Source organism: Vidua macroura, chromosome 22 (genome assembly GCF_024509145.1).
Source record: "Vidua macroura isolate BioBank_ID:100142 chromosome 22, ASM2450914v1, whole genome shotgun sequence".
In the NCBI taxonomy this organism is placed as follows: Eukaryota; Metazoa; Chordata; class Aves; order Passeriformes; family Viduidae; genus Vidua; species Vidua macroura.
In genome coordinates, this window is record NC_071592.1 from 3,530,826 (window position 1) to 3,558,093 (window position 27,268).

At 50.4% G+C, this 27,268-nt stretch overlaps 2 protein-coding genes and 3 non-coding genes across 5 annotated transcripts in view; all 5 read right to left on the reverse strand.

Annotated features, from left to right (window-relative positions):
- Nucleotides 1-6,946: 6,946 nt before the first annotated feature.
- On the reverse strand, nucleotides 6,947-12,102 carry HSPA8 (heat shock protein family A (Hsp70) member 8). Its single transcript, XM_053997050.1, has 9 exons — nucleotides 12,007-12,102; nucleotides 10,868-11,077; nucleotides 10,203-10,408; nucleotides 9,962-10,114; nucleotides 9,316-9,871; nucleotides 8,838-9,040; nucleotides 8,355-8,553; nucleotides 7,863-8,095; nucleotides 6,947-7,450 (listed from the first exon to the last, which is right to left on the reverse strand). The coding sequence occupies exons 2-9, from the start codon at nucleotides 11,070-11,072 to the stop codon at nucleotides 7,265-7,267; spliced, it is 1,941 nt and encodes a 646-aa protein (XP_053853025.1). The 5' UTR covers nucleotides 11,073-11,077; nucleotides 12,007-12,102; the 3' UTR covers nucleotides 6,947-7,264.
- On the reverse strand, nucleotides 7,690-7,786 carry LOC128818148 (small nucleolar RNA SNORD14). The gene has a single exon (XR_008440397.1). It is a non-coding gene; the product is annotated as a small nucleolar RNA SNORD14 (small nucleolar RNA).
- LOC128818149 (small nucleolar RNA SNORD14) lies at nucleotides 8,630-8,726 on the reverse strand. Its single transcript, XR_008440398.1, has one exon. It is a non-coding gene; the product is annotated as a small nucleolar RNA SNORD14 (small nucleolar RNA).
- Nucleotides 9,110-9,206, reverse strand: LOC128818147 (small nucleolar RNA SNORD14). Its single transcript, XR_008440395.1, has one exon. It is a non-coding gene; the product is annotated as a small nucleolar RNA SNORD14 (small nucleolar RNA).
- Nucleotides 12,103-15,192: 3,090 nt separating the features above from the next.
- Nucleotides 15,193-27,268, reverse strand: part of CLMP (CXADR like membrane protein) — a 52,435-nt gene continuing 40,359 nt past the window's right edge. Inside the window, 8 exon segments of the mRNA XM_053996820.1 lie at nucleotides 15,193-18,381; nucleotides 20,852-20,993; nucleotides 23,707-23,829; nucleotides 24,348-24,515; nucleotides 25,634-25,763; nucleotides 25,765-25,836; nucleotides 26,834-26,878; nucleotides 26,880-26,992. Coding sequence (XP_053852795.1) covers nucleotides 18,087-18,381; nucleotides 20,852-20,993; nucleotides 23,707-23,829; nucleotides 24,348-24,515; nucleotides 25,634-25,763; nucleotides 25,765-25,836; nucleotides 26,834-26,878; nucleotides 26,880-26,992 — 1,088 coding nt within the window. The 3' untranslated portion in view covers nucleotides 15,193-18,086.

A 27,268-nucleotide genomic window follows, 5' to 3' on the forward strand; every position in this document is an offset into this window, starting at 1 on the left:
CCTCGAAAGAGCACTGAGAAATTCCCCAGGGGAAAAAAAAAAAAACTAAAATCTGAAAGGAGCACTGAGAAATTCCTGGGGGGGAAAGAACAAACTCCCAAAGGAGCACTGAGGAATTCCCTGGATGGGTGGGGAGAACAAACTCCCAAAGGAGCACTGAGGAATTCCCTGGATGTGGGGGGGGAAGAACAAACTCCTAAAGGAGCACTGAGAAGTTCCCCAGGGATAAAAAAAAAAAAAAAACAAAACCAAAACCAAAACAAAAAAAAAAAAAAAAAAACAAAAAAAAAAAAAAAACACAAACACAAACAAAACAAAAAAAAACCCACAAACAAACAAACAAAAAAAAAACTTAAGGGAGTACTGAGAAGTTTCCCAGGAGGAAACAAACAAACAAACAAACAAAAAAAACCTCCAAGGAGCACTGAGAAATTCCCTGAGGGGGGGAAAGAACAAATTCCCAAAGGAGCACTGAGAAGTTTCCCAGGGGGAAACAAAAAAAAACACCCAAGGAGCACTGAGAAATTCTCCAGGGGGAAAAAATAAAACCCCAAAGGAGCAGAGAGAAGTCCCCCAGGGAGATCCAGAGGGAGAGAACAAGGACAGCCCGGTGGATCAGGGATCAGCAGCTCCTGGGATTTCTCTGGGATCTGTGCCCACCCCTTAAAGCAACCCTAGAGTCACATCCTGATGTCGTGTCCAGCAAATGCAAAAGTGCAAACCTCTAAGCCTCTAAAGGAGGAGTTGAGGCCTCCTGGAGGTGGAAGGAAAGCCTGGAGGAATGGGCTGGCTGGATTTTAGGAGGAGTTCAGGGAGGGGCAGCAGCAAGGGGTGATCCCGACACCTTCCCTGTGCTCCCAGCCCTTCCCTCCCTCCCTGAGCAGGGCGAGGTTATTTATTCACGGCAGTGTTTGGGACACAGGAAACATGAAAACATCCCCCCAGGAACCAGCACGCTTCCCTGGAGCTGTCCAAGGCCAGGGTGGGTGGGCTGGGAGCAGCCTGGGATAGTGGAGCCCAGGGCAGGGGGTGAACAGGACGAGCCTCAAGGTCCTTTCCAAACCACCCCAGGATCTGCTGCCAGGCTTGGTTTGAATCCCTCCTGCCCTTCCCTAACCCTGCTCTGACCTCTGTCCTCACTCCCAAACCCACCTGGCTCCCAAAACCCTGGCAGGGAGGGAGCGATGCCTCAGGTTTGAGCTTTTGTATTTTTCAGATTCTGTGCTGCTTCAGTGTGTGGATCTGGGGTTCATATTATGGGATGCTGAGCTCTGTGCACAGAGCAGGGAGACAAAACAATTCCTGCTCCAGCTGGGCACCAAGGACAAATGATCCAAAGCTCAGGCCCAGGAGCACAAACAGCGTGGGCTGGAGAGAGAAAAACAAGCAGGATGGGAGTGCCTGGGCTAAAGCTGGAATGGGACAATGAACTGCAAGGTGCAAATGGAGCAGAGCTGATCCCAGTGAGAGCCCCCGGGAGCGCTCGTGCATTTTGGGACCATTTTGGTTCATTTGGGTGCAGCCCTGGCTGGGCTCTGGTGCTGCCCAAGGTGGATCCATGGAGGAGATCCTTTGAATAAATCCCTGCTTTATTCTGTAGCTCTGCCCAGCTCTGCTCTAGGCCAGCCTGCACAAGGCATCAGGAGGGGAAACTGAGGCACAGCCAGCAGGGGAGGCAGCAGCATCCATCCATGCCCTGCATCCCCAGCTCCTGCCACCCTTCCTCCATGGAATTGCTGTGCTCCTGGCGTGCTCAGAGTGATTAGAGGCAGTGTGAAGTTATGGAGTGGGGGATCCAATCCCACAGCCCTGTTTGGAGGGGTGAGTGTTCCGCAGGTTTTTTCCCTGCCTGCGACAATCTGCACAAATAGGCTTTTAAATTAAGCAGTGATTTGGAATATAAGTGAGTGCATTTAAGCTGCTAAGAGATGGAAAGATCCTAATGGCTGAAATATTTGTCATATCACAAATAAACTGGCTGGATCGGGAGCCACTAATATAACTAATTTTTACCAAATCCTTCGCTGCTCTGTGAGAGAAAATGAGGTCAGCACAGGTTGAGGCAACAGCAAATGAGCAGCTGCCAGGAGGCAGCACAGAATACTGATAAAGGACTCTGCAGGAACTGCACTGCCTGCCCACAGAAACTGGAATCACTTTGTTCAAATTAAGATATAGCTTCTTCCAGAGCATCCAGGGCTTTCGTGGAAAGGTGCCAACGAATGCAGGCTCCAATGGGTCTGGAATACAAATGCATTCCAAAGGCTCCCCACACCTGGGCTCACCCAGGTTTTATCCATCTGTGCGATTTGGGCTGGGAGAGAGGGCAGGAGGGTGCCCTGGGGCAGCTGATGAGAGTCCCTGGGATTCCCACAGCTCCTCTGGGATTTTCCAGTTCCAGGAATTAAACCCTGACTTAATGTGCCATTCATAAGGAGGAAAAGTGAGATGAAGAGGAACTCACAGTTCACTTTAACAGAAATAAACCAAGCCCAAATCCCACAAAGATTGTGCCAGGAGCACCTCTTGCACTTCTGGAGGGTGAGGAACCAAGAGGAGCCCCCAAACTCCCCTGGGTTGTGCCAGTTCAAGGTGCTCATGTGGAGAATAACACGCCTTGGGAAGAGGGAAAAGCTCCTGCAGCATCAGCCTGTGCTCTAAAAGCTGCTTCAAACACTTGGGATGCAGCCGTGGCCTGGTTCTAAGGGAAAAACAACAGAATTGTTTGCATTCTCATAAAGGATTCAAGAACACTTTGGAAGGGGAATTCTCTCCCTCCTTTACAGGCATGAACAGCCTGTCTGAAAAGGAGGAGGATTTTGGTCATAATTTGCCCCTTTTTTCCCTAAACCCCCAAAGAGTTAAAACCCTAATTCCATGGGTCACATGGGAAACTGAGGCACGGAATGTGTTCCAAAAGAGTCATGGACTATCCTAAATTGGGAGGGACCCACAAGGATCGAGTCCAACCCCTGGCCATGCACAGGCACCCAAGCAATCCCACAAAATCCAGGTATCCCTGGAGCTCTGGCGGCCTCGGGGCCGTGCCCATCCCCTGGGCAGTGCCAGCACCCTTGGGGGGAAGAACCTTTCCCTAAAATCCAGCCCGACCCTGCCCTGGCTCAGCTCCAATCCGTTCCTCCAGGTTCTGGTGTAAGGAAAGAGCCCGAGCATCTCCCCCAGTGTGACCCCACCAGGGCAAAACCAGCTCTGAGATGGGTCCAGGGTGTCCTGTTCTTATTTGGGATGATCTTTAACACAGGATCACCGGGACACAGCCCCAGATCCCCGTGCCACAGGAGAGGGGCTCTCCTGGGATCAATGCACAGCGAGCACTTGGGAGCATCAGCCAATTTCAGCAAAACAAGCTTGACATGGATTAACAATTGCAACAATTCCTAAATGGAACAGGAGAGGGGCTCATATTTGATAACCATTAAATGGTTTAATGAAATAATTATAACCCAGAGCCCTGAGCCTGGCCACGATCAATACCTATGAGCTCTGAGCAACAGCCTGACCCGAGTCCTGCCGCCCTCCCAGCAGGCAGAGTGGGGACTGGAAATGTGATTGACACTGAAGTTGCATTAAAACACCCCCATCAAGGGCAGTAATAGATTAAAGGCCGCTGTGGCACTGCAGTGGGCTGGTCAATACCCTTTATTTCCTGCATCAGCCCCAATTTTGCCACCCTCCCTCACACTATTAGTGGGAGTCGATGCCTGGCGCTGGCAGAGCTGCATTAATGCAGGCTCACAAAAGCAGGGAGTGTGGCATTATCACTTCACTCACTTTCAAATTACAGCCTAATGCTGTCTGCAGGCAGCTTGTGACACGTTAACACTCGGTGTGCTTTGCTGGGGCCGGGCTAAATATTTCATGTGGAAAGATTGCAGGGAGATTTGATGAGTGAAATAAGTCCTGCTGCCCGGTGGGAAATCATTCCCGGGAAGAGAGGGAGGCATTGGTGGAAAATCAGCAGGGAAGGGATGGTGCTGGTGGTGAGGGAGAGTGGAAGAAGAGCAGGGAGGAGGAGGAGGAGGGTGCTGAGTGCCTGTGGGTGCTGGGTAAAGGGTGGGGTGAATAAACCCACACCTTGTCCCCTGGTACCAGGATTAGGAATAAACCCATGCCTTGTTAGGCACCAGGATTAAGTATAAACCCACATTTTGTCCCCAGGTACCAGGATTAGGAATAAACCCACACTTTAGGTACAGGATTAGGAATAAACCCACACTTTAGGTACAGGATTAGGTATAAACTCACACCTTGTTAGGTACAGGATTAGGAATAACCCCCACACCTTGTTAGGTATAGGATTAGGTATAAACCCATGCCTTGTTAAGTACCAGGACTAGGAATAAACCCACACCTTGTTAGGTACAGGATTAGGAATAAACCCACACTTTGTTAGGTACAGGATTAGGAATAAAGCCACACTTTGTTAGGTACAGGATTAGGAATAAAGCCACACTTTGTTAGGTACCAGGACTAGGTATAAACTTACACCTTGTTAGATACCAGGATTAGGTAAAACCCACGCCTTGTTAGGTACAGGATTAGGAATAAACCCACAGTTTGTTAGGTACAGGATTAGGAATAAACCCATGCCTTGCCCCCTGGCACCAGGACTAGGTACAAACTCACACTTTGTTAGGTACCAGGATTAGGTGTAAACTCACACCTTGTTAAGTACCAGGATTAGGAATAAACCCACGCCTTGCCCCCAGGTGCCAGGATTAGGAATAAACCCACGCCTTGCCCCCAGGTGCCAGGATTAGGAATAAACCCACGCCTTGCCCCCAGGTGCCAGGATTAGGTGCCCTGCTGCTGCTTTTGAATGCTGAATAATCCCCCAAAGTACATGAAACACGCGGATGTGCCCAGGAAAAAGCCTCATTTCAGTTCTTTTCTGCTGTGGCTCATCCTGGGCCATCCCTGAGATCCCGAGCCCACCTGAGGCACTCCGGGCTCTGGCCAGCCCTGCCTCACTGCTGCCTTGGCTCAAGCACACCAGTCCTGGCCTGTCCAGGCACCTGTGCATGGACTGCTCCTGGAGCAAAGGCTGCTGGATTCAGCTGAACAAAGTCAATCGGGGCATGGAAAAACAGGCACAGGAAAGCGAGGCTCAGCACGGGCTGCTGCACTCCTGCCTCAGCCTCATTTTGTCTGTAAATCCCTCCTAAAATGAACATTTCTAACCACAGTCTCAGTGCGTGCCTTTCCTTACACCCAACTCTCACTTTCCTGAAGGGTTTTTAATTTTTTTTTTAGGTTTCCTTTTTTTTTTTTGAGGGGTGGGGGGGTTCTTGTTGTGATCAATGCAAAAATCCCATAAATTCGATATTGTTTTCACTCGTTTGTTCACCTGCTGCCCTGGTCCAGGTGCTGCTGTGGCTGCAGGGCCCCGCAGCAGCTCCTGCTGTCCCCTCTGGGACCCAGACCCTCAGCCTGTGCTGTGCTTTTAGGATTTACCCCCTGAACCCTCCTCCCCGAGCCCCAGCAGCTGTGGGTTTGAACCAGAGCTCTGGCAGCCCCCAGGATCCCCCTTCACCCACTAAATACCCTAAACCACCACTTTCCAAACCCCATTTCCATTTCGTGGCCCTCAAGGCAACAAGAACCTTGCACACTGTTAATGGGAGGTGCTGCTCTGGATCGTATTCAACACCATAAATATTTTGGGGTGATGTAATTTAAACCCAGAGGGGCAACCAAAAAAAGGGACTCAAAAAAGTGATGTCCCAAAAACAGGGATTCTGTGGGCAGGTGCTGCTATCTGGTGGCCCAGCACCAGCAGTGCCCCCAAACTAAAATGTATTTAATTCCTTCTAATTTCCCTGTTTTGCATGATTAATTAATTTTTCATGACTTCCTGGCTGTTATTAGGGGATTCTCAGTATGGGGACACCAAGGGCCAGCCCTGCCTAAGCCAAAGTCACCTGGATTGGGCTGGGACAGGTGAATTTCTGCAGGTGTTTGGGATAAAGCAGGGATGAGCACTCAGGGATGTTTTTTGACCCCAAGTCAGCACAGGGATGCCCCAGACCATGGTGGGGGCTCATGGAGCTGAGGAACGAGAAAGGGACACAGGAATTTTGGTGATGGATCCCAGCTTGCCTAGGAATGGCTGAACCCTGCCTGTGGAATGAGTGGGAAAAGAATTCCATTATTGTTTTCATTTTCCCTATTAAATTTTCACACAAAGCCAGTGCTCAGGTACCAGCAGCTCTGGAAAAACCCAAAAATGAAGGTGAACACTTGGAACTTGCGGGATCAGGGTTTGCCCTCAGGTAGGGGGGATTTTGCTGGGATCCTGGGGCAGGAGGCACAGGAATGACTCAAGGGGAATCACTGTGATGCCCCAAACTGGGCATTTGAGGGTCTCCAAGACAAAATATTTTTGACTGGTTCATGTCTCCCAAGTTCCTTTCCAGCTGGTACTGCTCTAGGAATTTTCTGATTTTGGTTACAATTCAATTTATTGTTTCTCCACTGATACCACATAAATACATATTTATACAGCAGTGGGTTTTTTTCATAAAAGATGACAAGACATTGCCAATTATTGCTGAAAAGTCAACTCCAGTCACCTCTGGACTGTCCTGCAAGCTGAGATACTTCAGCTAGTTTTTATTTGAGAATTACTAATTATCCAGTATTTTTGTACTTGCAAGATTCAATTTATAGGTTGGACTCTATCTAAAAGGTTTTTCCAACCTAGTTAATTCTGAGATTTCCTGCCACAGGTCAGTAATGGCCCATTTTAAGTTCTCCTCTCAAAAATCCACTGAATGCCCAAGCAGCAGCTGGTTCCAAACCTCTTTTCCCACTGCAATACCCACCTGGCTCCTGCTCAGTTCAGCACCAATTACCTGTGTGTGGAGGCTTTTTCCCTTTATTTACACTGGTCAGTTGGCACAAACAAGTGAAGGCAGAGACAGTGTGATGCCCATTAAATAGTTTTTATTCTTTAGGACATGAATTGCATTTCCACTCATTTACAGTACTGTAAAGTGCAATGGTATTCATCTCCCACCTGTGCACATTTTCAAGTATTTAAAATGCCCAGAAAAAAAATGGTTATTGTTCCATTTTAATTTTTTTTCTCTTTTTTTTTTCCTTTTTACAGCAGCTCAGGTATGGAGTTTTTAATCTGGCAAAATAAACCCAGATGTGCCTACAGGATTGGGTCCTTCACTCCAGCCCCCAGCTGGGGTCTCCTCCAACACTAACTGCTAGTGGAATGCATTTCCCAGTGTCCTTAGTCCACCTCCTCGATGGTTGGGCCAGAGGAGGCTCCCCCGGAGGGAGGAGCTCCACCCCCAGGGAATCCTCCAGGCATCCCACCGGGCATCCCTCCTGCACTCTGGTACAGCTTGGTGATGATGGGGTTGCAAACCTTCTCCAGCTCCTTCTGCTGGTGCTCAAACTCCTCCTTCTCGGCCGTCTGCAAGAGAAACAAGAGCTCAGCTGCTTCTGCTGCTGGGCACAGCCCAGGAGGGAAGCAGCACTCCCTGGGGCACACACTGCAGCAATCTGGGCTGGTTTAGCCCCAGCACCAAGGCAGGCTTGTGCTAGAGGCACTTATCCCTGCTTGGTTTGGCATCTCACTGCTCCTGAACAGCAGAACCCTGGGGCAGCCAGGGAACAGGAGGGAGTGGAGCTGCCTGTGCTCCCCAGCCGTGGTCGCTCAGACATCCAAGGAAGGTACTTGGACCAACACCAGTCTTTCGACTTCTGGTGGAAACTACGAATGGCTTTGGAGTCACTTTCATCACAGCAACCAGAGCTTCTCCTCCAGCCTCGACTGTCCCCGTGGCTCAGCCAGACCTGGGAGCTAAACATGGAGTCTGACATACCTGGTTCTTGTCCAGCCAGTTGATGATCTCGTTGCACTTGTCCAGGATTTTCTGCTTGTCATCATCAGAGATCTTGCCCTGGAGCTTCTCATCTTCCACAGTGGCTTTCATGTTGAAGGCATAGGACTCCAGGGAATTCTTGGAGGACACCTTATCCCGCTGCTTCTCATCCTCTGCCTTGTACTTCTCTGCCTCCTGCACCATCCTCTCAATGTCCTCCTTGCTCAGCCGGCCTGCAGAGAACACAAGTCATGAGTATGGATTGTCCTTCTCAGGGAATGATCTCCAATTCCCAAGCATTACACACTAAATCTGGAGAGGCAGAAGAGGCCCAGAACATGCCTTCTTAATAAATCATTAAATACTACAGCTTAAAGAAAAGGCTCACACAGATACAAATCCTATTAGAGCCAAGTTCTGACTAGAACAGCAGGCAAGAGCTTGGCAAACCCATTTAAGTGCTCTCCCAGCCTCAGGACAGCAGATCCTTACCCTTGTCATTTGTGATGGTGATCTTGTTCTCCTTGCCAGTGCTCTTATCCACAGCAGACACGTTCAGGATGCCATTGGCATCAATATCAAAGGTGACCTCGATCTGAGGGACCCCTCTGGGAGCAGGGGGAATGCCAGTCAGCTCAAACTTGCCCAGCAAGTTGTTGTCCTTAGTCATAGCACGCTCTCCTTCATACACCTGAGGAGAAAAAAACATCACATTACATCATTAAAGTTATAACAGGTTATTTAATCATTATCCTGGAGGGATGTGGTCGCTCAGACATCCAAGGAAGGTACTTGGACCAACACCAGTCTTTCGACTTCTGGTGGAAACTACGAATGGCTTTGGAGTCACTTTCATCACAGCAACCAGGAACTTACAAATTACAGGAATTTAACACCTCTGGCCTCTAAGAATTGCATGAAATATCAAGCAGTGAAAGCACTGACAGTGTCATTGCCCCAGAGTTCTCTGCTCACCTGGATCAGCACCCCGGGCTGGTTGTCAGAGTAAGTTGTGAAGGTCTGGGTCTGCTTGGTGGGGATGGTGGTGTTGCGCTTGATCAGGACTGTCATGACCCCTCCAGCTGTCTCAATACCCAGGGACAGGGGAGTCACGTCCAGCAGCAGCAGGTCCTGCACGTTCTCAGACTTGTCTCCAGACAGGATAGCAGCCTGCACAGCTGGGGGGAGAGACACAGCATTAGAACCCCTGCAAAACGTACCCCATGAACTGCAGTGACGCACAGGGCTCGCTCAGACATCCAAGGAAGGTACTTGCACCATCACAAGCCTTTCGACTTCTGGTGGAAACTACGAATGGCTTTGGAATCTGATTCATCATTGCAAGTCCAAAGGGAATTCCTACAGCTTTGGCAAGCTCTAGTGACTGGGGTGGAAAACCCAGGGCCTACACCAGTTTGCACCACCAAGAGCTGCAGAGCAAGCAATGAATTACCTGCCCCATACGCCACAGCCTCATCAGGGTTGATGCTCTTGTTGAGCTCTTTGCCGTTGAAGAAGTCCTGCAGCAGCTTCTGGATCTTGGGGATGCGCGTGGAGCCTCCCACCAGCACGATGTCGTGGATCTGCGACTTGTCCAGCTTGGCGTCCCGCAGGGCCTTCTCCACGGGGTCCAGGGTGCCGCGGAACAGGTCGGCGTTGAGCTCCTCGAAGCGGGCCCTGGTGATGGAGGTGTAGAAGTCGATGCCCTCGTAGAGGGAGTCGATCTCGATGCTGGCCTGGGTGGAGGAGGACAGGGTGCGCTTGGCGCGCTCGCAGGCGGTGCGCAGGCGGCGCACGGCGCGCTTGTTCTCGCTGATGTCCTTCTTGTGCTTGCGCTTGAACTCGGCAATGAAGTGGTTCACCATGCGGTTGTCGAAGTCCTCCCCACCCAGGTGGGTGTCCCCTGCTGTGGATTTCACCTCGAAGATGCCATCTTCGATGGTCAGGATGGACACATCGAAGGTGCCGCCGCCCAGGTCGAAGATGAGGACGTTCCTTTCAGCACCAACCTGGAGGAAACATCCATTTTCATTACTCCATTCCTACTACTACTACTAAAACAGCTTACTCACTGGCCAGACACAGAGACCCCTCCATACCTTCTTGTCCAGCCCGTAGGCAATGGCAGCTGCTGTGGGCTCGTTGATGATTCGCAGGACATTGAGCCCTGCAATAGTTCCAGCATCTTTCGTGGCCTGGCGCTGGGAGTCGTTGAAATAGGCTGGGACAGTCACTACTGCATTGGTAACAGTCTGCAAACACAGCAAACAGCTCAGTTAGGGATGGCAACCCTCACACAGAACCACTCAGCACACTTCCCCTTTTTAGTCCTGGACTCACCTTTCCAAGATAGGCTTCTGCGATTTCCTTCATTTTGGTTAAAACCATGGAAGAGATTTCTTCTGGGTAGAAACTCTTTGTCTCGCCTTTGTACTCGACCTGCACCTTGGGCCTGCCAGCATCGTTGACCACAGTGAAGGGCCAGTGCTTCATGTCAGACTGCACCACGGAGTCATCGAATCTGCGCCCGATCAACCGTTTCGCGTCTGCAAGAGACGATTTACCCATGCTAATAGTGATCGTTCCCAATTAAAACCTTTAAATTCTTATTAAAAATGCAGGCAATCCTAGATCACAATCCTTCACCTAATATTATTACTGCCTTGTTAAGACTCGGGGGCAAACACTAAATGTCATCTCACTGATAAGCACAAACCCAGTGTTATCTATCACCTCTGAAATACTGAGCCATGGTTAACCAGGTCAAGACAACTGGTTAAGATTATTCAAGACTGACTACCCTGAAAAACCTACTACACTGCAAGTATTTTTTCTGCCTCTGATAAACTTTAGCTTTTACCAGTGCAACTTTCTTCTGGCTAAAGATAATTTAGATATATTGATGCCTACGAAAAGCCTTTAACCTTGCTCTTAGTAATTCACACTAGCAGGAAAAAAAAAAATCTCTTTAATCACTACACAGCGTGCCAATCCTGCAGCCTTACCAAAGACTGTGTTGGTTGGGTTCATGGCCACCTGGTTCTTGGCAGCATCACCGATGAGCCTCTCTGTGTCTGTGAAGGCCACGTAGCTCGGCGTGGTGCGGTTGCCCTGGTCATTGGCAATGATCTCCACCTTCCCATGCTGGAACACGCCAACACAGGAATAGGTGGTGCCAAGATCGATCCCGACAGCTGGTCCCTTCGACATCTTGTCTGAAAAAAAAAAAGAAAAAAAATAATTTAGTTAGAAGTGAAGCTAGTATAGCTTGCCCAAAGAAATTATAGCTATTTCATCTTTTAAATGTTTTTAAAGGCAGGCCGGTGGGGCTAGGAGCAGCGTGCTCTAGTGAAATGTGTCCCGCTGCAAAGGGCTGTAACCGGATCCCTTCCGCCCCACCCGCTCCGAACTCGGGATGATCCCGGGAATTCCAGCCCCGTTATCCCACGTGGCCCCGGCCGCGCACACCGGGTGCATTCCCCGCCTCCGCCGCTTGGCGTCCCCCGCATCACGTGGCGGGAGACTCCAAGTCCCAGCGTGCCCCGCGCCGCCCGCGCAGCGTCACCACGGCGGCGGGGCGTGTCCGGGGGCTGCCGGGAAATGGAGTCTCCGGCGGGCGGGCCGCGTGTGCCAGCGCAGCCCGTCCGAGACCGCCACCTCCCCCGCCCCCGGGAGCCGTCCCCTCCACATCCCACACGCGGCCGTTCCCCACCCCCGGGCACTGCAGCACCCGGCACCGCCCCAGGCCGCCCCCAGCGAGGTAAGATGGGCGCTGCGCCTGCTTGAGCCCTCCCCTCCCCCGTCTCAGCATTAACGAATGGAGGGGGGGGGGGGAAAGCGGAATCCCCGCTCCTCCCTCCCCCTCCCGCGGCACACTGCATTTAGGAGACAAGCGCGCAAATACCGCGAGACAAAAAAAAAAAAAAAACCGCGCCGCAGCGGCCCAAAGTGGGTCACTACCCGCCATCCCCTCCCTATTCCCGCAGCACAACGGTTCCTGAGGACACAAAACCACCCGGGAGGGCCCTCCGCCTTTTCCAGACCACCCCTAAGCTGCCTCCTGCACCCTCCCTACGCCACTGCAAGGCAGGCGCGTCCCAAGCCGCCCTTCCCGTGCCGCGTGGTGGCCCCCCAGCCCCGTTACCCGCAGTCCGGCCCGGTTTCTCGTTCACACGCTGGGCACCCACTCAGCTCAGCTCCGGCTCGCTCAATGCCCCGCAACTGCCGCGCCGCCCTTTTATACCCGCCCAGAACCTTCCAGAAGGCCACGCCTCCCTCGCACAGCTCTGACCAATCAGCGTCTGGATCCCGCCCCCCTGGTCACCGGTGATTGGTCCGTGCCGTGCGTGACGCGCGCCGGAAGGGGGCGTTGCGCGCCGGCCGGCCCCGCGTTCTCGAACCTTCATGCGCTTTCCCCGCGCCCCCCCAAACCCCGCGGTGGGCGCGGCTTTCCTAGCGCCTTGGCCAATCAGAGCCCGCACTTCAGGTGACGACACGGGAGGGGGGCGTGGCGTGAGGAGCGGGCGGGCGCCTGAGCCAATCGCCGCGCGGCGCGCCAGGTCTTTATTTGCATATTTCGCAATGGGGCGGGAGGGGCCAATCGGCGCGCGGGGATGGCGGGTGATTTGCATAGAGGGCGCCGGGGAAGGAGAGCGGCGGGGAAGGGGAAGCGCAAGATGGCGGCGCCATGAGGGGCGAGCCTGGGCACAGCCCCGGGGTCCCCCTGTGCCCGCCGAGACCCCTCCTTCCCCTCGGGAGTGGCGGCATTCCCCGCTCTCCTGCTCGCAGCCATCGCCTGGCGTCTGCCCAGTGCTTCCCGCAGCGTGTGCTCAGTAAATCCCCCGAGTACAACAGTCAGCATCCTCCATGTTCCCTTGTGCAAGGCATTCCCCGGTTTACCCCCGCGGCCTGTTTGTGTTCAGGCACTGGAGCTGCTTATTCCACAGAGCAAAAGCCGTCTCAGCATCTCCACGCTTTATAATCCATCCTAAATGTTCTCATCCAGCAGCAGCCTCAGTCCAGGCCGAGGGCAGGCTGTCACCCCTTGGCGCGCTGGTGCTGCTCGCTGTGTGGGTGATCCAGCTCCCGGCAGGGATTTATTCGTTTGGAAAGGGAAATGGTTGAAAAGCGGGGGTTTTTGGTGTCCTGAGGGATGAGGGGAGCTGGGCAGAGGTGGGGAATCACCTGAGGTCACGCTCAGGGCTGTGACCTGCACCCAGTGTTTGCATGGAATAAAGGCCAGGGAGGCGCTGGGAGCAGGGAGCACAAACTCTGAATCCTGCCCGGGCTCTGGGACACGGCACACGGGCAAAACTGGCAAGGAACTTCCATTTAAAGGGGTAAAAACTGCACAAAAAAGCATTTCAGGTTCTCCCAGGCTGACTTCAGACAAAAATGCCCGTGGTACACAGGAACCGGTCCCTCAGCCCGTTCCTTGTGACAATTCCTGTGTGCAAGCCACATCCTGTGCCAAGGGTGGCACCATCGCTGTTCCTGGCAGTTTGTGGTGACCCCAGCGAGGGGACGTGACGCCGAGCCCCGGCTCGGCCGGTGACCCCGTGCCAGCCCACAGAACCAGTCCCACACCAGAGGCACTGGGCCCACAGGGAGCCAGTCTGCGGCTCCCGTTCTTGCTCAGGGCTAAAAGCTGAGCGGGGCTGTTGGGGTGGCAGCCAAGAGGTGGCTCTGTGGCTGCAGAGGGTGAAAGGCAGGACAGGGGAAGGGGCTCTGTGTCACCGAGCCTCTGGAGGTAAGGTCCAAACCGTGGTGCACCTGGCCAGGTGAGGCGTGCAAAGCACGCTCCACCCTGCCCAGAGCACAGGTGTTCTGCTCCAGGGTTACTCCAGAGATGCTCCTCAGAGTAATTCACGCTGAGCCCACCGCGGCACCCTTGCTGTTCGCCTTCGGGGTGGCTTTTTGGGGTTGCTTTTTTTAAAAGCATGGGCAGAATTTCGGTAGGACCTAAGAATAGCAGCTTGGGATGCCACAGTGACATTTAGATGTGCAAGCACACTTGGGAGAACAGGCTGAGAGCAAGGGGAGGCAGCCTGAAACTGCAGTGAGTCAGAGCAGGGAGGAGGGCAGTTTGCAAATGACTCATCCCATCAGAAATTGGAGGCTGTTAAACTGGACAGAAGGCGCTCATTTACTTGATATCACATAAATTAAATCTTGGCAGGCTTAAGTATTTCGTTTAAGTATTTAGTGTGGAGTTTTTTTCTCAAGTTATGGATTGAAGCGTTCTTTTTGGGAGTGAATTTACTGTTTCAAGGATCTAGCACTGCTTCCCCTTTCAGTGTTCAAAACAGAACTGGGAGGAGAAGGGAGATTATCAAAGGCATTCCTCCTGCTCACCACAGCAGCACTTATTTATATAACACTTGCATCCGCCGAAGTTTGAAAATCACCCTTTTCCAAGGCCCTCCCTTCCCTTTCCCATGGGGTTCCCCCCCTCTCAGCGTGTCAGGACAAACTGCTCCCGGTTAAAAATAACCCCAAATTCCTGATCCTGTACAAGAGTCTGCAACTGCACAACTCCTCTCAAAACGTGTGTCACCTAATCAGGGTTTTTAATGTCATCGACTCCAGAGGGATCAGGAACAGCGTTTGCTCTCGAATTAGGGACAGACAGGACACACCTGTGAGCCCACTGTGTTGTCACCCTGCTTTGTTCCAAACGCTGCCTGATTATGTTGCAATCTTTGCTCCCACATTTCAGCAAGGAGGATTGTTGATGTCTGGACACCTCTGCAAAACCCCCTGGGGGGAAAGAAGGCTGAGAGAAACCAAGCACAGCACCTTTAGCTCCCCTAAATCCCACCCCCAGCTGCCTGGATCCCTGTGAGCTGCCTCCAAAGGTTTATCTCGGAGATCTGAACTGGCTGAACGCAGCTCAAGGTTTGCTCCTCACCTCAGAGCTCATGAGGAAAGCCAAGCACGTGGGCTGGTTCAGCAGGAAGGTCACAGCAGGGCGAGGATGAAGCCACCAGCGGTTGTTGTGCTGCCATTATTTATTTACCAGGTTGGCTTCCAGCACCTGATCCTCAGCCAAAATATCCCAGATATACCCAAATATCCGGGGTTTATCCCCAGATAAAACCACATTTACTTCCATGCATCACCCAGGGTTTCACATCTTTTGTGAAATGTCACCTAAATTAGTCTGAAAAACACCCAGGAAAAAAGCCCAGCTTCCCCACGCTTCCCCTGCAAATATGCACATAGGCCTGCTTAGCTTAAAAATTGTATTTTTAACTCCATCCTTTTTTTTTTTTCCCTTGGATTCAGCTTGACAGCATGAAACCCATCACAGCACAGAAAATGGAACGAGTTGAGTTGAGCTGCAGCGCTTCAGCTGCAGCACCTTTATTTATAAAACAACCAATCAAAAAAAAATTATTAAATCATTGATTCAAAGGAATCAATAATAAATATTTGCTTTCCTCTGAGTTGTTCGGACACAGTACAAGTACACCAATCATAGCAGGCAGCAGAGATGGAAGCTTAGTTTAGCTGCTGAGAAACAAAAAGCTACATAACATGGTAGGCATTTAATCACACAATTAATAGCTGGTATATGACAGTAAATGCTTTAATACACTATTTTACAAAACAGGGTTTGGCTTATTTGCTTCCCTTGTGCAACTCCTGGTGGGCTGGAGCTTGGAAAATAGAATACCTTTGGAATGATCCCTTTCTCCTGCTCCCTTTGGTGATGAACTTTTCCCTTCCCTGTGAGTCGCTGATGTGTGGGCTGAAGCGGGTACCTGGACAGCACCTGCATCCCAAGAGGATGGAAATTCTGAGCCAAGAGGGCTTGGAGCAGGCAGGATGGATCCCCCAGAGCAGGCTTCAGCCACTGCCCCTCTGCCTGAGCCTCCCCAGGGCCCCAGAGCTCTCAGCCCCTGCCAGCAGAGCTCACAGCGCGAGGAGTGGTTCCACAGCAGGAGAGGCTGCCCAAAGGCTCCAGGAAAACCTGCCAGGGCAAATTCTCCTCCCTCCAGGCTGCAGAGCCTCCTCTCTGCTAATTACCAGGCTGGGCTGGGACTCAAAGCTGCCTCAGAGCCTTTGGCTCTCAGGCTGTGGCCAGCTCAGCTGTTGGAAGTGTCACGCTGGGTTTGTGGTGAGCAGCTCCTGGAGGCTCAGGGAAAAGCACTCCTGGCTCTCTGTGCACGGGGTGAGGATCCTCAGGGAGTGTTCAGCACAGTGAGCACCCACAGAAGAACCCACAAGCTGCTTTCACCACCCTGTTCCTGCTTTTGGAATTTTCCCAGCTCTGGAGTGGCTCGGGAGTGCTTTGGAGCACCTGAACCTTCAGGGCTCAGGAAAAAACCAACTGCAGAGGAATCACAGAGACACAGAGCTGCTGCTCCCACCCAGCTGATGCAGGGATGTGCTCCTGGAGCATCCAGGGTGGAATGACAGAGTATCCACCACCAGCAGCTGGCATGGGAGGAGCAGCTTATCAAACACCTCGTACCAGGCCTCCCTTTTTAAAACTGGCATTGTTTTCCCTGCACAGCATCAGTAATTTGTCCTGCCAGGGGTTAAATCTGGGGTAGAGAAAGCAATGGAATTTTGAGTGAGTGCTCCTAGGAAGAGAAGTTCTTACATCCTGTAGGGTAAGTTTGAAAACTCTTTCCCATATGGAAGTGGCTTTGATCAGGTTGTCAAAGATCTCAAGTAAAGAAATTAGAATTCTGGGTCTCAGTGAGAAAAGGAGATTAATGACAATCCTGGAGTGAAGGAATTATAGATCTGTGGTTCTTCTGTGCTCATCCATCTTCTTTAAGCTCTTTCCACAAATTGGAGAAACCCTTTCCCTCCCCCCAGTGGGGAAAAAAACCCAAACACCCTCATTTTTGAAACAGAAAATCACCAGTCTAGGAATACAGGAATCTAGAACCTACAAGCTCAGTGTCTTGTGTGTAGCAGTGGTCAGAGCCAAGTCCTTCAGAGGAAAACATCAACGACAGAATTCTGCATCTGTCCCTACCTCCCATCCTTTCCTAACTTCAGATGCCGTGGAAACGCTTAACCTGGTTGCTCACAAAGAATGTTTTTTTACAATTCCTGCCATTTTTTAAGAGTCTTGCTAAAGGTTTAAGCCTCAGCCCTGGCACATGGCCCAGCATTTGGTGTAGGAGTGGGACAACGCACACAAAGATGTCCTGATGGGAGCAGCGTTTTGTGCTTGTTTACCTGTCCCAGGTGTGTTTTCCTCTGTCAGGGAACCCTTCAGGCCTTCCCTGGGGGTCAGCTGGGGAGTGCTGTTCACTCAGACTCGGGAAGAACTTTCCATAAGGCTTCTGCAGCACAGCTCCCCCAAACCTGGCCAATCCTCCAGCTGGCAATGACTGAGAGCTCTTCCCAAGGCTCCATCCAGGCTTTTTGGTACATTGGTGGCCTTCCCCACCCGGGCACTGCTGGGTTCAGTGCCCAGTTCTCCTCTCTCTAAGGCTCAGTAGCCACGGGCACCCCTCCAGCGTGGCTCCCGTGGCTCTGCAGTGCTGCCCATGGAAGCAGAGTCAGGCTCCTGGCCCGAAGTTTATTCTGGCGATTAAAGCACCTCTGTTTTCTTGATGGAAAAGGTCCTTTCTCTTTAGTACAGAGTTTAGTTCAGACTCTTTAATACTGCATTTCTTGTCCTTTGGGAGTGATCCTTTAATTTCCACTTTAGTTACAGCCTCCAGTATGTCACTGAATGCAGAAAATGTGAAGCACCTGTCAGTTCCCTTTGAGGCTGGACACCCTCAGCCTCAAAATCTTCACTTAAGACAACACATCTTCGAGAAACTTCTCCAAAACCAGTCCAAGAGACTTCTCCCTCCCCACAAAACCTCTCTGGAATATTATGCATCTTTAAGTCTTTGTTGATCCCTTTTTAAAAAATCCTGAGGTTTGGCTTCTTTTCACTCATACAGTTTCACTCAACAGCACAGCTTTGCTGTCGTAGGTTTTAAATGCTCAGTGTTCCATTTTCAAAGGAAAAAAAAACAAACAAACAAAAATATAATTTAAAAAGAAGCTCCCTTTTCCCCTCCAATAAATCTTTCTCTAAATCAGAACCTCAGTGACGCTCCGAAAGAATCGAGTGGGAGGGTGTGAATAATCCCGAGTGACTAGGACGAAGCTGACCAGGAAGAGAACTAGCTACCCGAGCGATGCTAAGTGGCTGGTGCTGTGTGAAGTGTCGCTGCTGGCCAGGGGACGCTCCGGGGCGGCTCACACGGTCTGGAAGGCGCGGCTCTGCGCGGGCACCATCGCCGCCGGCGCTGCCACCTTCACCAGCTGCCCGTAATCCCCTCTCCGGGGCTCCGGCTCCCTCCTGTCCGCCTGCCGCTGGCTGTACTGCGGCGGGGTCAGGTGCGGAGTGGCTTCCGTGGACAAAGTCCGCTGGCTGCGGGAGGCACTGTTGGCTGTGGACCTGGTGGAGGAGGAGCCCGAGCGGGAGCTCCGGGAGCCGGAGGAGGAGGAGCTGGGTTTGACGAGGTGCGCCTTGGGTGCCTCGGCATCTTCCCTGCGAGGGAGCACAGCCAGGGATCAAACAGCGCGGAAATGATCGGGTCACCCCTCCGGATTGATGCTGGGAGCCGCCCGGAACGGGGGAAAGAGCGGGGAAAGGGGAGGAAAAAGGGGGAAAGACGGGAGAAATAAGAGAGAAAGAAGGGGAGAAAGAAGGGGAGGACAAGAAGGGGGAAAAGGCAGAAAGAAGGTGGGAAAGAAGAGGGAAAAGAAGGGAAGAAGGGGGGGGGGGGGAAAGGAAGGAAGGAAGGAAGGAAGGAAGGAAGGAAGGAAGGAAGGAAGGAAGGAAGGAAGGAAGGAAGGAAGGAAGGAAGGAAGGAAGGAAGGAAGGAAGGAAGGAAGGAAGGAAGGAAGGAAGGAAGGAAGGAAGGAAGGAAGGAAGGAAGGAAGGAAGGAAGGAAGGAAGGAAGGAAGGAAGGAAGGAAGGAAGGAAGGAAGGAAGGAAGGAAGGAAGGAAGGAAGGAAGGAAGGAAGGAAGGAAGGAAGGAAGGAAGGAAGGAAGGAAGGAAGGAAGGAAGGAAGGAAGGAAGGAAGGAAGGAAGGAAGGAAGGAAGGGAGGGAGGGAGGGAGGGAGGGAGGGAGGGAGGGAGGGAGGGAGGGAGGGAGGGAGGGAGGGAGGGAGGGAGGGAAGGAAACCACCCCAAAACCCTCTCAGAACCACAATGAATGGAGAAGCAGCTTTAATTTATCACCATCAAAGAATATGCAAATCCTTCCAAATACTGACATTGCAAATATGAGAGAATACAGTTGATTGATGTCTGTGCTAATTTGCCCAGGGAAAGAAGGGGGGACTTTAATATCCTCCAAATTGTCCAAACTCTCTGCTGTGTAACTTGATGGATTGAACTCCCCATTGCCCTGCAGAGTGTTTGTGAATGGATTTGGAATAAACACACGCTGCTCACGCCCGGCTCTGTGTGTGTGCAGTGAACACCGAGTGTCAGAGCAAACAGCGCAGGCTGAGCTGTCTGCTCTGCAATCCTCAGCCAGAAGCACAAAGGGCCTGGGCAAGGCTGCCTGAAACCGGTTCTTCCACTTAAAACCACCCCTGTGGGGAGGGAGAGAAGCGCCACCGGGTCCTGACAGGGAGAGAGAGAGAAGGAGGGGGAGGATGTAACAGGCAGGCGTGAAAGGGCGCTACAAGAGAGGCTCCAAGTGCAAAGGCAAGGAAAGCAAAAGGAAACAGGAAAAGGGGAAGAAATGAGCAGAGACTGCCTTTGTGCCGGCAAGCTGAGAGCGATCAGCAGCTGAAGGGATTATGGAAGTGCCTGGTGGTGCAGAGATGTCACACGAGGCCAGGTGGCCGCACAGATAAATGTAAAGATGGATCAAGGGTTTGTTTCTTGGAGGGCAGCAGCAGCTCAAACTCATTCCCGGAAATAGATCTTTCCAGCGCTTTCCTTCCTGAGGAGTTTAGGCTGGCTTGGCTGGAGCCCAAGCTCAGCTTAGGGGAGTTCAGAGCAGGGAACAGATGAGCTCCAGGAACAGGAGTCGGCATTCGCGGTGCTCCCGCTCCCCTCCGTGCTCGCCCGGAGCTAAATCCGGGAGAACAGTTGTTCAAAAGGCTCAAGGAGAGCTCAGAGAACGTGTCTGCTAAAGTGTGTGCCAAATAGGAGCTGCAATTGAACGGAAAAAAGGGGGAAACAAGGAAGGAGGAAGGGGGGAAAGAGGGGGAAAGAAGGGAGGAAAGAAGGAAGAAAGAAGATGGAAAGAGAGGGAAAAGAAAAGGTAAAAAAGGAGAAAAGGTAAAAGAAGGTGGAAAAAGGGGGAAAATAAGGGAGAAGGAAAGGGAAAAGAAGGAAGAAAGAAGGGGAAAAGAGGGGGAAAAGAAGGGGAAAAGAAGGGGAAAAGAAGGGGAAAAGAGGGGAGAAAAAAGAGGGGAAAGAAGGGGAAAGAAGGGGAAAGAAGGGGAAAGAAAGGAAGAAAGGAAGAAAGGAAGAAAGGAAGAAAGGAAGAAAGGAAGAAAGAAAGAAAGAAAGAAAGAAAGAAAGAAAGAAAGAAAGAAAGAAAGAAAGAAAGAAAGAAAGAAAGAAAGAAAGAAAGAAAGAAAGAAAGAAAGAAAGAAAGAAAGAAAGAAAGAAAGAAAGAAAGAAAACCACCCCCAAACCCTCTCAAAACCACAACGGACAAGCAGCTTCAATTTGACACCATGAAAGAATATGCAAATGCTTCAAAATACCGAAATTACAAATGTGAGAGAAAACAGTTGTCTGAGGTCTGTGCTAATTTGCCGGGAGAGAGGACGGGTGACTTTAATCTGATTTTCGGGAAAGTCTTCACAAAGATTCTCACAGTCAAGAAATTTGTCAGTGATATTTCATGGAGGCTTTAAAAGCTTTTTAGAACAACTTCTGAAGACACCTAAAGCTACTTGCAGTTCGTTAAAACCGCGGTGCAAAGACAAAGACGTGAGAAACTGCAGGAAGGGAGTGTGGGAGGTGGGATTAAACAAAAGGCGTTACCTGATTTCATTCGGTGCCTCCTCTTCCTCGTATCTCTTCTTTTCTTTCCTCCTGATGGTCAGCCTGACCACCAGGAAAAGGAGGGAGAGCCCCACCACCACTCCACACACTGCCCCGGCGATCATGCTGATGTTTTGTGCATCTGTTGACCAAAAACCAAATTTATTGGTGAGCCCTTGTTGGTTCTAGTCCACGCTGCAAGTCCCAGCACTGGGGATAACTCATGTGAAAAATGCATCTTTTAGGATTGGCTTTTGGCAAATATTAAAATGAGTATTATATGTGTACTGTTAGAAAGTTATGCTGTGTTAATTCTCTTAAGTAATGTGTTAAATATAGTTTCAGGTTATAATATAATGTTAAAATAGAAACTCTGCGATGTAAGATTTTTTTTACTGGCTCAAGAAAGGGATAAGAGAAACAAGAAAATCTTCACACAGAGATAACAGCGACAGGGCACATAAAGAGTTACAGCCTCCTTATCAGAAAAGACAAACATCCTTCCACCTTCTCTCCATCTTTATGGAACCACCAGGATTAAGGAGAAGAAGTTGACAAAAACCAGAAAAATTCTTAATTTGCAAGGAATTTCTGCGTCATGTATGAGATCTATGAACATGCAACAGGCTGTTGCTTTTCAGGGTTGTTCCTTTGTTCACAAGGCGTGGTTTTGGCAGCTCAGTGCCCAAAAACATCCGCACGTCCGAAATTCTTTGCTTTTTATTGTCTCGTAGTGTCCTGATCCTCATTGTCCAAATTCTTATTACTCTAATTTTATTACTATTTTTTTAACTATTCTATTACTAATAAAATGTTAAGATTTTTTAAAAAAACAAGTGATTGGTGTTTTTCACACTCAGGACAGAACACTAGAGTTTATTTTTTGAGGTGTGTCTCCACACAGAAGTTGAACCAGTTCATCTCCAGCTAGGCTGAGCTGGCAGGGAGCGAAGCAATCACCTCTGCAAAGGTGCAAGCACGAGTGCTGTGCCTTCTGCTCTGGGGCAGAGTTGAAATAAGGAGGGAAAATCCCCTTCTAAGAGCATAAAAATACAGAAAACACAAAGACAGGACAGCCCCCATGTGAAACGCGGCACCAGGCAGCACCCCAGGGCAGGGGAATGTTTGATCTGTTAACGTTTCCCTTTGAGGATTTTTTTTTTCCTTTCAACTCCCCTTGAATAATTACAGCCCACTTCTGGAATGAATTATTCAAATGTGGAGGAAAAGTGACCCGACTGAGGCAGACAAAGCAGGAAAGGAAACCATCCTGGGCAGGGCTTTGTTCATCCAAACCGGCCGAGGTAATGCGAGAACATTTCCCTTGGGTTATGGGCCCTTGCTGATAGTTTATGACAACCTTTTTGGATAAAAGCGGTCAGGCTGGGCTTGGCTGAAAGTTCTTTCCTTAAACTCAGTCCCTCAGGAGGGTTTAGCAAAGCCAAGTGAGGTTTTAAACCAGTTCAGTTCAATTGCCATTAAAGCTGCCTGGACGCTTTTACTTCACATGCCCGAGGCAAACCGCTTTTCCTTATTCCATATTCCAGTTATTTCAGTCTTGGCTGGGCAGAGAAATTCCAAAGCTATGGAATCTCCAGGAGGAGACTTCTTTGTTAGGATTCTTATCACAGCAGGTGCAGCTTTGAGAGCTGCTGAACTCCATTGTTTGGCCTTGGGTGATAAACCCCACCCTTCTCCTGGTGTGCAGATGTAAAGGACACCCTGCCGAGGGCTGCCCACACCCTCGTGGGGTTAATCAGGCGATTTTGACCTCTGCTGTTCAGGACGCAAATGGCCAAACCCGATTAAACTATGTCAAAAGTCACTTTTTATCCTGCAAAATAGTCCATGCCCCAGCCAGCCTTTCCAACTGCCTTTAGATATTTTGCTGTTCCAAGTACAGCAAATACATAATTTGGAGTGATGGAATATCCACAGAGAGAATTCATACCTGAGAGTCACCTCATGCAATCACTCCAGCCAGAAGAACCCCTAACTTACCATTTTCCCTGCTTGTGTTTCATGAATCGTTCTGAAAATCAACTTTTCTAACAGACCCAGACATCTGAAGTGATAAAAGCATCATCTGGAATCAGGCTGTGATGTTATTTTAGGTGAGGGCCGCTGTGTGAATCAAAAATGCAATAAATAAGAGCTATTTTGTGGGATTAAAGCATGAAAGGGCAAGGGAGCAGCACAGAATTTTCCAGGTGGGAGAGCTGGGAGGCAGCGGGTCCCCCGTGGAGCAGGGACACGGTTCTGGGTGAAAGGAGTGAGGGATTTCTCTTTCCACAGAAACTGTGGGTCTGCTGGGAGATAAACCCAGCCCAGAGAGATAAAAGAAACAAAGGGAAGGATCCCACTGATGAATGGATGAAAAGAATGAGAGAGATTTGTCTTTGCAAACAAACTGTGAGTCTGCTGATGAATAAAACTGGATACTGAGAGAGAAAGAAACCATGGGAAGAACCATAAATTCCATGGGAATTCCACTGATTGGAAAGGCAGCCCAGATGATGGTTTTATCACTTGAGATGTCTGGGTCTGTTAGAAACCTTGATTGACACAAGGAAAGGGAGAAGGGAGGGCGCACATTAGAAGGGGGTCTGTGTTAGGTGATTTGGGAAGTCTGAACCTCTCAAGTACCTCAGCCAACGGGGAAGAGAGAGGGAAATGTGGCCGGGAAATTGGGATTAAAAGGAGGCTGCATCCCTTAAAATTTTGAGAGAACCCAGGGGAAATGCCCCATGGCCTCTGTCTTTATTGGAATGAAGTTCCAGGACTCCTCTGTCTCCTTTTTGGGCGCCAGCCCCGGGTGTTTGCGGAGGGATTTCCCTGCCCAGGGCGGTACTTACGCTGCACCGTCACCTGCAGCGCGCAGCTCTCCTGCCCCGCCTCGTTGGTGGCCACGCACTGGTACAGCCCCGTGCTCATCTGCGTGAGGTTCTTCAGCAGGACCTGCCCGGGGTTGGAGATGTCTGGAAGGGGAAAAACAACAGCGGGATGAATCAAACGGAGCGAGAAACTCCAGCTGTGGGTAGTGCACAGAGGCACGAATTGATGTGCGGGGTGAAATCAACTCCAGAACAATGCCAAGGGGGAAGGAAAGAAGAAAGAAGGGGGAAGGAAGAAAGAAGGAAGAAGAAGGGAGAAAGAAGGGGAAAAAAGGGAGAAAAAGGGGGAAAGAAGGGAGAAAGAAGGGGAAAGGGAGAAAGAAGGGAGAAAGAAGAGATAAAAAGGGGGAAAGAAGGAAGAAATAAGGGGGAAAGGGAGAAAGAAAGGGAAAGGAAGAAATAAGGAAAAAAAGAAGGGGAAAAGGGAGAAAGAAGGGTGAAAAAGGGGGAAAGAAGGAAGAAAGAAGGGGGAAAGGGAGAAAGAAGGAGGAAAGAAGGGGAAAGGTGGAGCATCCCCCCCGGTGCAGCCGCAGCGGTGGGAGGAGTGTTGGAGCATCCACCCAGTGATCCCAGAGCTCGAGGGAAGGGATGCCCCGACTCACTGACTCTGGAGTTGGGCGGGAGGTGCTCGGCTCTCTCGTCCTCCTCGCTGATGCGCTGCCAGCGGTAGGAGATGGGGGCAGTGCCCGAGGCGGAGCGGCACTGCAGCGACAGCTCCTTCCCTTCCAGCATCTCCCCCTCCAGCCAGCACTTGGGCTTGGAGGGTTTCTCTAGAAGGAGAAGACAGGTCATGCCGTCACAGCAGAGTTTGCTCACTGGGAACCCTTCCTTTGGCATTTAAACAGCTTCCAAGAGCAGCCTTCCATGGAATGCGTTAAGGAATCACACCAGTGATGGTTTTTAGGAGACTAAACCCCCCTTTCCCCTTTCCTCCTTTCCCTTTCCCTTTCCCTTTCCCTTTCCCTTTCCCTTTCCCTTTCCCTTTCCCTTTCCCTTTCCCTTTCCTTTCCTTTCCTTTTTTTTCTCCTATAGGGCACACAGCAGAAGGTTTTTAGGGGTTTAGCTGCCACCCCCCAGAGGAGCTGCCTGGCTCAGCCATCGCAGTGACATTCTAACACTCTGCCTCATGGTCGCTTGCATCAGTGGAGCTCTATCACCACATTCCTCTTCCAGGCACAATTCCAGGACATCTTTCCCTCCCTTCACTTCTCCAGTCCTTCCTTCTGCCCACAGCAGCTGGCAGCTGCAGGACCCTTCCAGGGGATCACAGAGTGCATGAAAAGCAAGGAAGTGAAATCAGGGAGGGAAATGCCACCCGCAGCTGCTCCTTTGTCACCTCCAGGGGCTGGGGCCAGGTCTGGTGCTGGGCCATGAGGAGCCAGTCCCCAGCAGGAGTGAGGGCAGGGTGATGGCCAGCTGAGATAGGATATCAGCCTGCTTCGGGTGATGAGATCACAGCCATCACTTGGAAAGAATGGCTCTGCATATTTGTGCCTATTTGTGTACTAATTTGCTGCCAGGCAGTGGAGAGATGAACAGAGGAACAACATTTGCAAATGACAGGTCTGGAAGCACTAAGCAGAAACCTACTGGAGACATAATCGGGTGGGAACCTTGATATTTTCATGATGTATCCATTGTGCATGAGATGATCCTTATGAATTTGTGTTAGGGTTCAGTACTTAGTTCAGTACTATCACACCAACCTCAAACCAGTTCTTTAGGCTCTTCCTGTGGCCAAAAAATGCAAAGCAGATATAAAGTTGAGCACTGAAACCCAATCTTGAGGTGTCTTTGTGTATTTATACCCTGCTGAAACCAATCTCTCCTCAGGAAGTGAGTCTGGATTTCTTTGTTTCCCTTTGGGAGAGCAATCTGCTGTCCTTACCCACAACCTTGAGGGTGATGCGAGCCCACTCGTACTGCCCAGCGTTCTTGACCTTGCAGATGTACTTCCCTGCATCGCTGGACTGCAGGGAGATGATTTGCAAGGATGCATCTCCAGCAAGGAAGTTGGAGGGTGAAGGAGACACGGCCCTTCTGCTCCTCGTTCAGGTCATCATAGACACGGCCTCCAGAGTAGGTGATCACCTGAGGAGCAGAGCAGACACCGAGTTGTCGTTTTATTTTCTCATGGAACAACAAATCTGAGCATTTCCAGGAGCTGCACATCCCCAGTGAAGTGACTTGTCAGGGGTCACACAGGAAGCCTGGGGCAGGCTGTGAAAGCCTACCCATCATTCCACCCTGAGAATGATGCAAAAAGTGTGTTTATTTCTGCTGGAGCTGGAGGTTTATATTTTTACACTTGTACGAGTGTAAAAACAGGCATCACTTTGTGCCACAGCACATCAAAGCAGTCTGGAGGTTTGGCTGTGCTAATTTAAGTCGCTGCAGACTTCATTTTTATAAGGACTAAACTACCATGTGTTGTACTGAAACCAAAGATTTGAAAACTGGGGCCTGCAAAATCCAAGGTTATTTTGAAAGCCTGAAGGGCACTTCTGAACTTGATCTAATGAAGACTGACTACATTAAAAAAAAAAATCCATTGTAACCCAACCTGGTCCGTGTTGGATATCAAATAACTGTTCCACATTCTAAATCTCCCTAAATCAGCTCTGTTTTCCAAACACTGCTCTCATCACCAGAACAACCTGCAAAGTTCATCGCAGCAGTGCTGTTAAATGGAGGGCTGGTGGCGTGAAGGCAGGAGTAAAGTGATTTTCTCAGCAACCCTGACGCTGTTGAGCCAGGGACAGGTGAAATTACTCACATGATTTCAGAAGGCAAAATGAGCGTCTTATTCAAAAGCACTTCTCTCTTTTATAGAGAACATCGTGAAGATTCATTCCTTAGAGTAAAAACATCTCACCTGATTGGTACACTGGACTTAGGTCAGTGTGGTAGAACAGATTTATGAACAATGTGAATGGAAAGCAAGATAATAGATTGTTTATAGATTGTTAATAGATAAAAGATAATAGATTGTTAATAGATTCCTCTGGGACTTTTTCCCAGGCTCAGCCTGGCAGAAATCTTTCTCTTTTTCTCTCTGAGTGGTGTGAGACTACCCACAGGAACCCACCGCTTTCTGCACGGTCTCGGAGATGTGCAGCAGCCACTCGATGTCCCAGGCTGCCCTGCTCCAGCAGCCCCAGGCGGTGGTGGCAGGGCAGGGTCACGTTTTCTTCAGCCACCCTCTTGAACTCAGTCTGAGCCTCGCAGAGCCAAACAGAACAGGAAGCTGGAAGACAAATTCCAATTTTCAGTTTTCAAAGCGGTCAGAGGGCAGGGTGTGGAAGAGGTTTTCCCAGCCACTTCTGTGAGCCAGAGAGAAGTTTGGTAAGAGGATCCACGTTTTACCCCTGAAAGAATTCTCTACCAAGGTCCTTGACATAGAAACCAAGAAAGAAAGAAGGATAAATAAGAGATAAATAAGAGAAACCTGCAACTGCCTGTTCCAATGAGCGCTTTGTTTGTCTCTCCTGACCAATGAGTAAAGTGTAAACTGAAGAGTTTT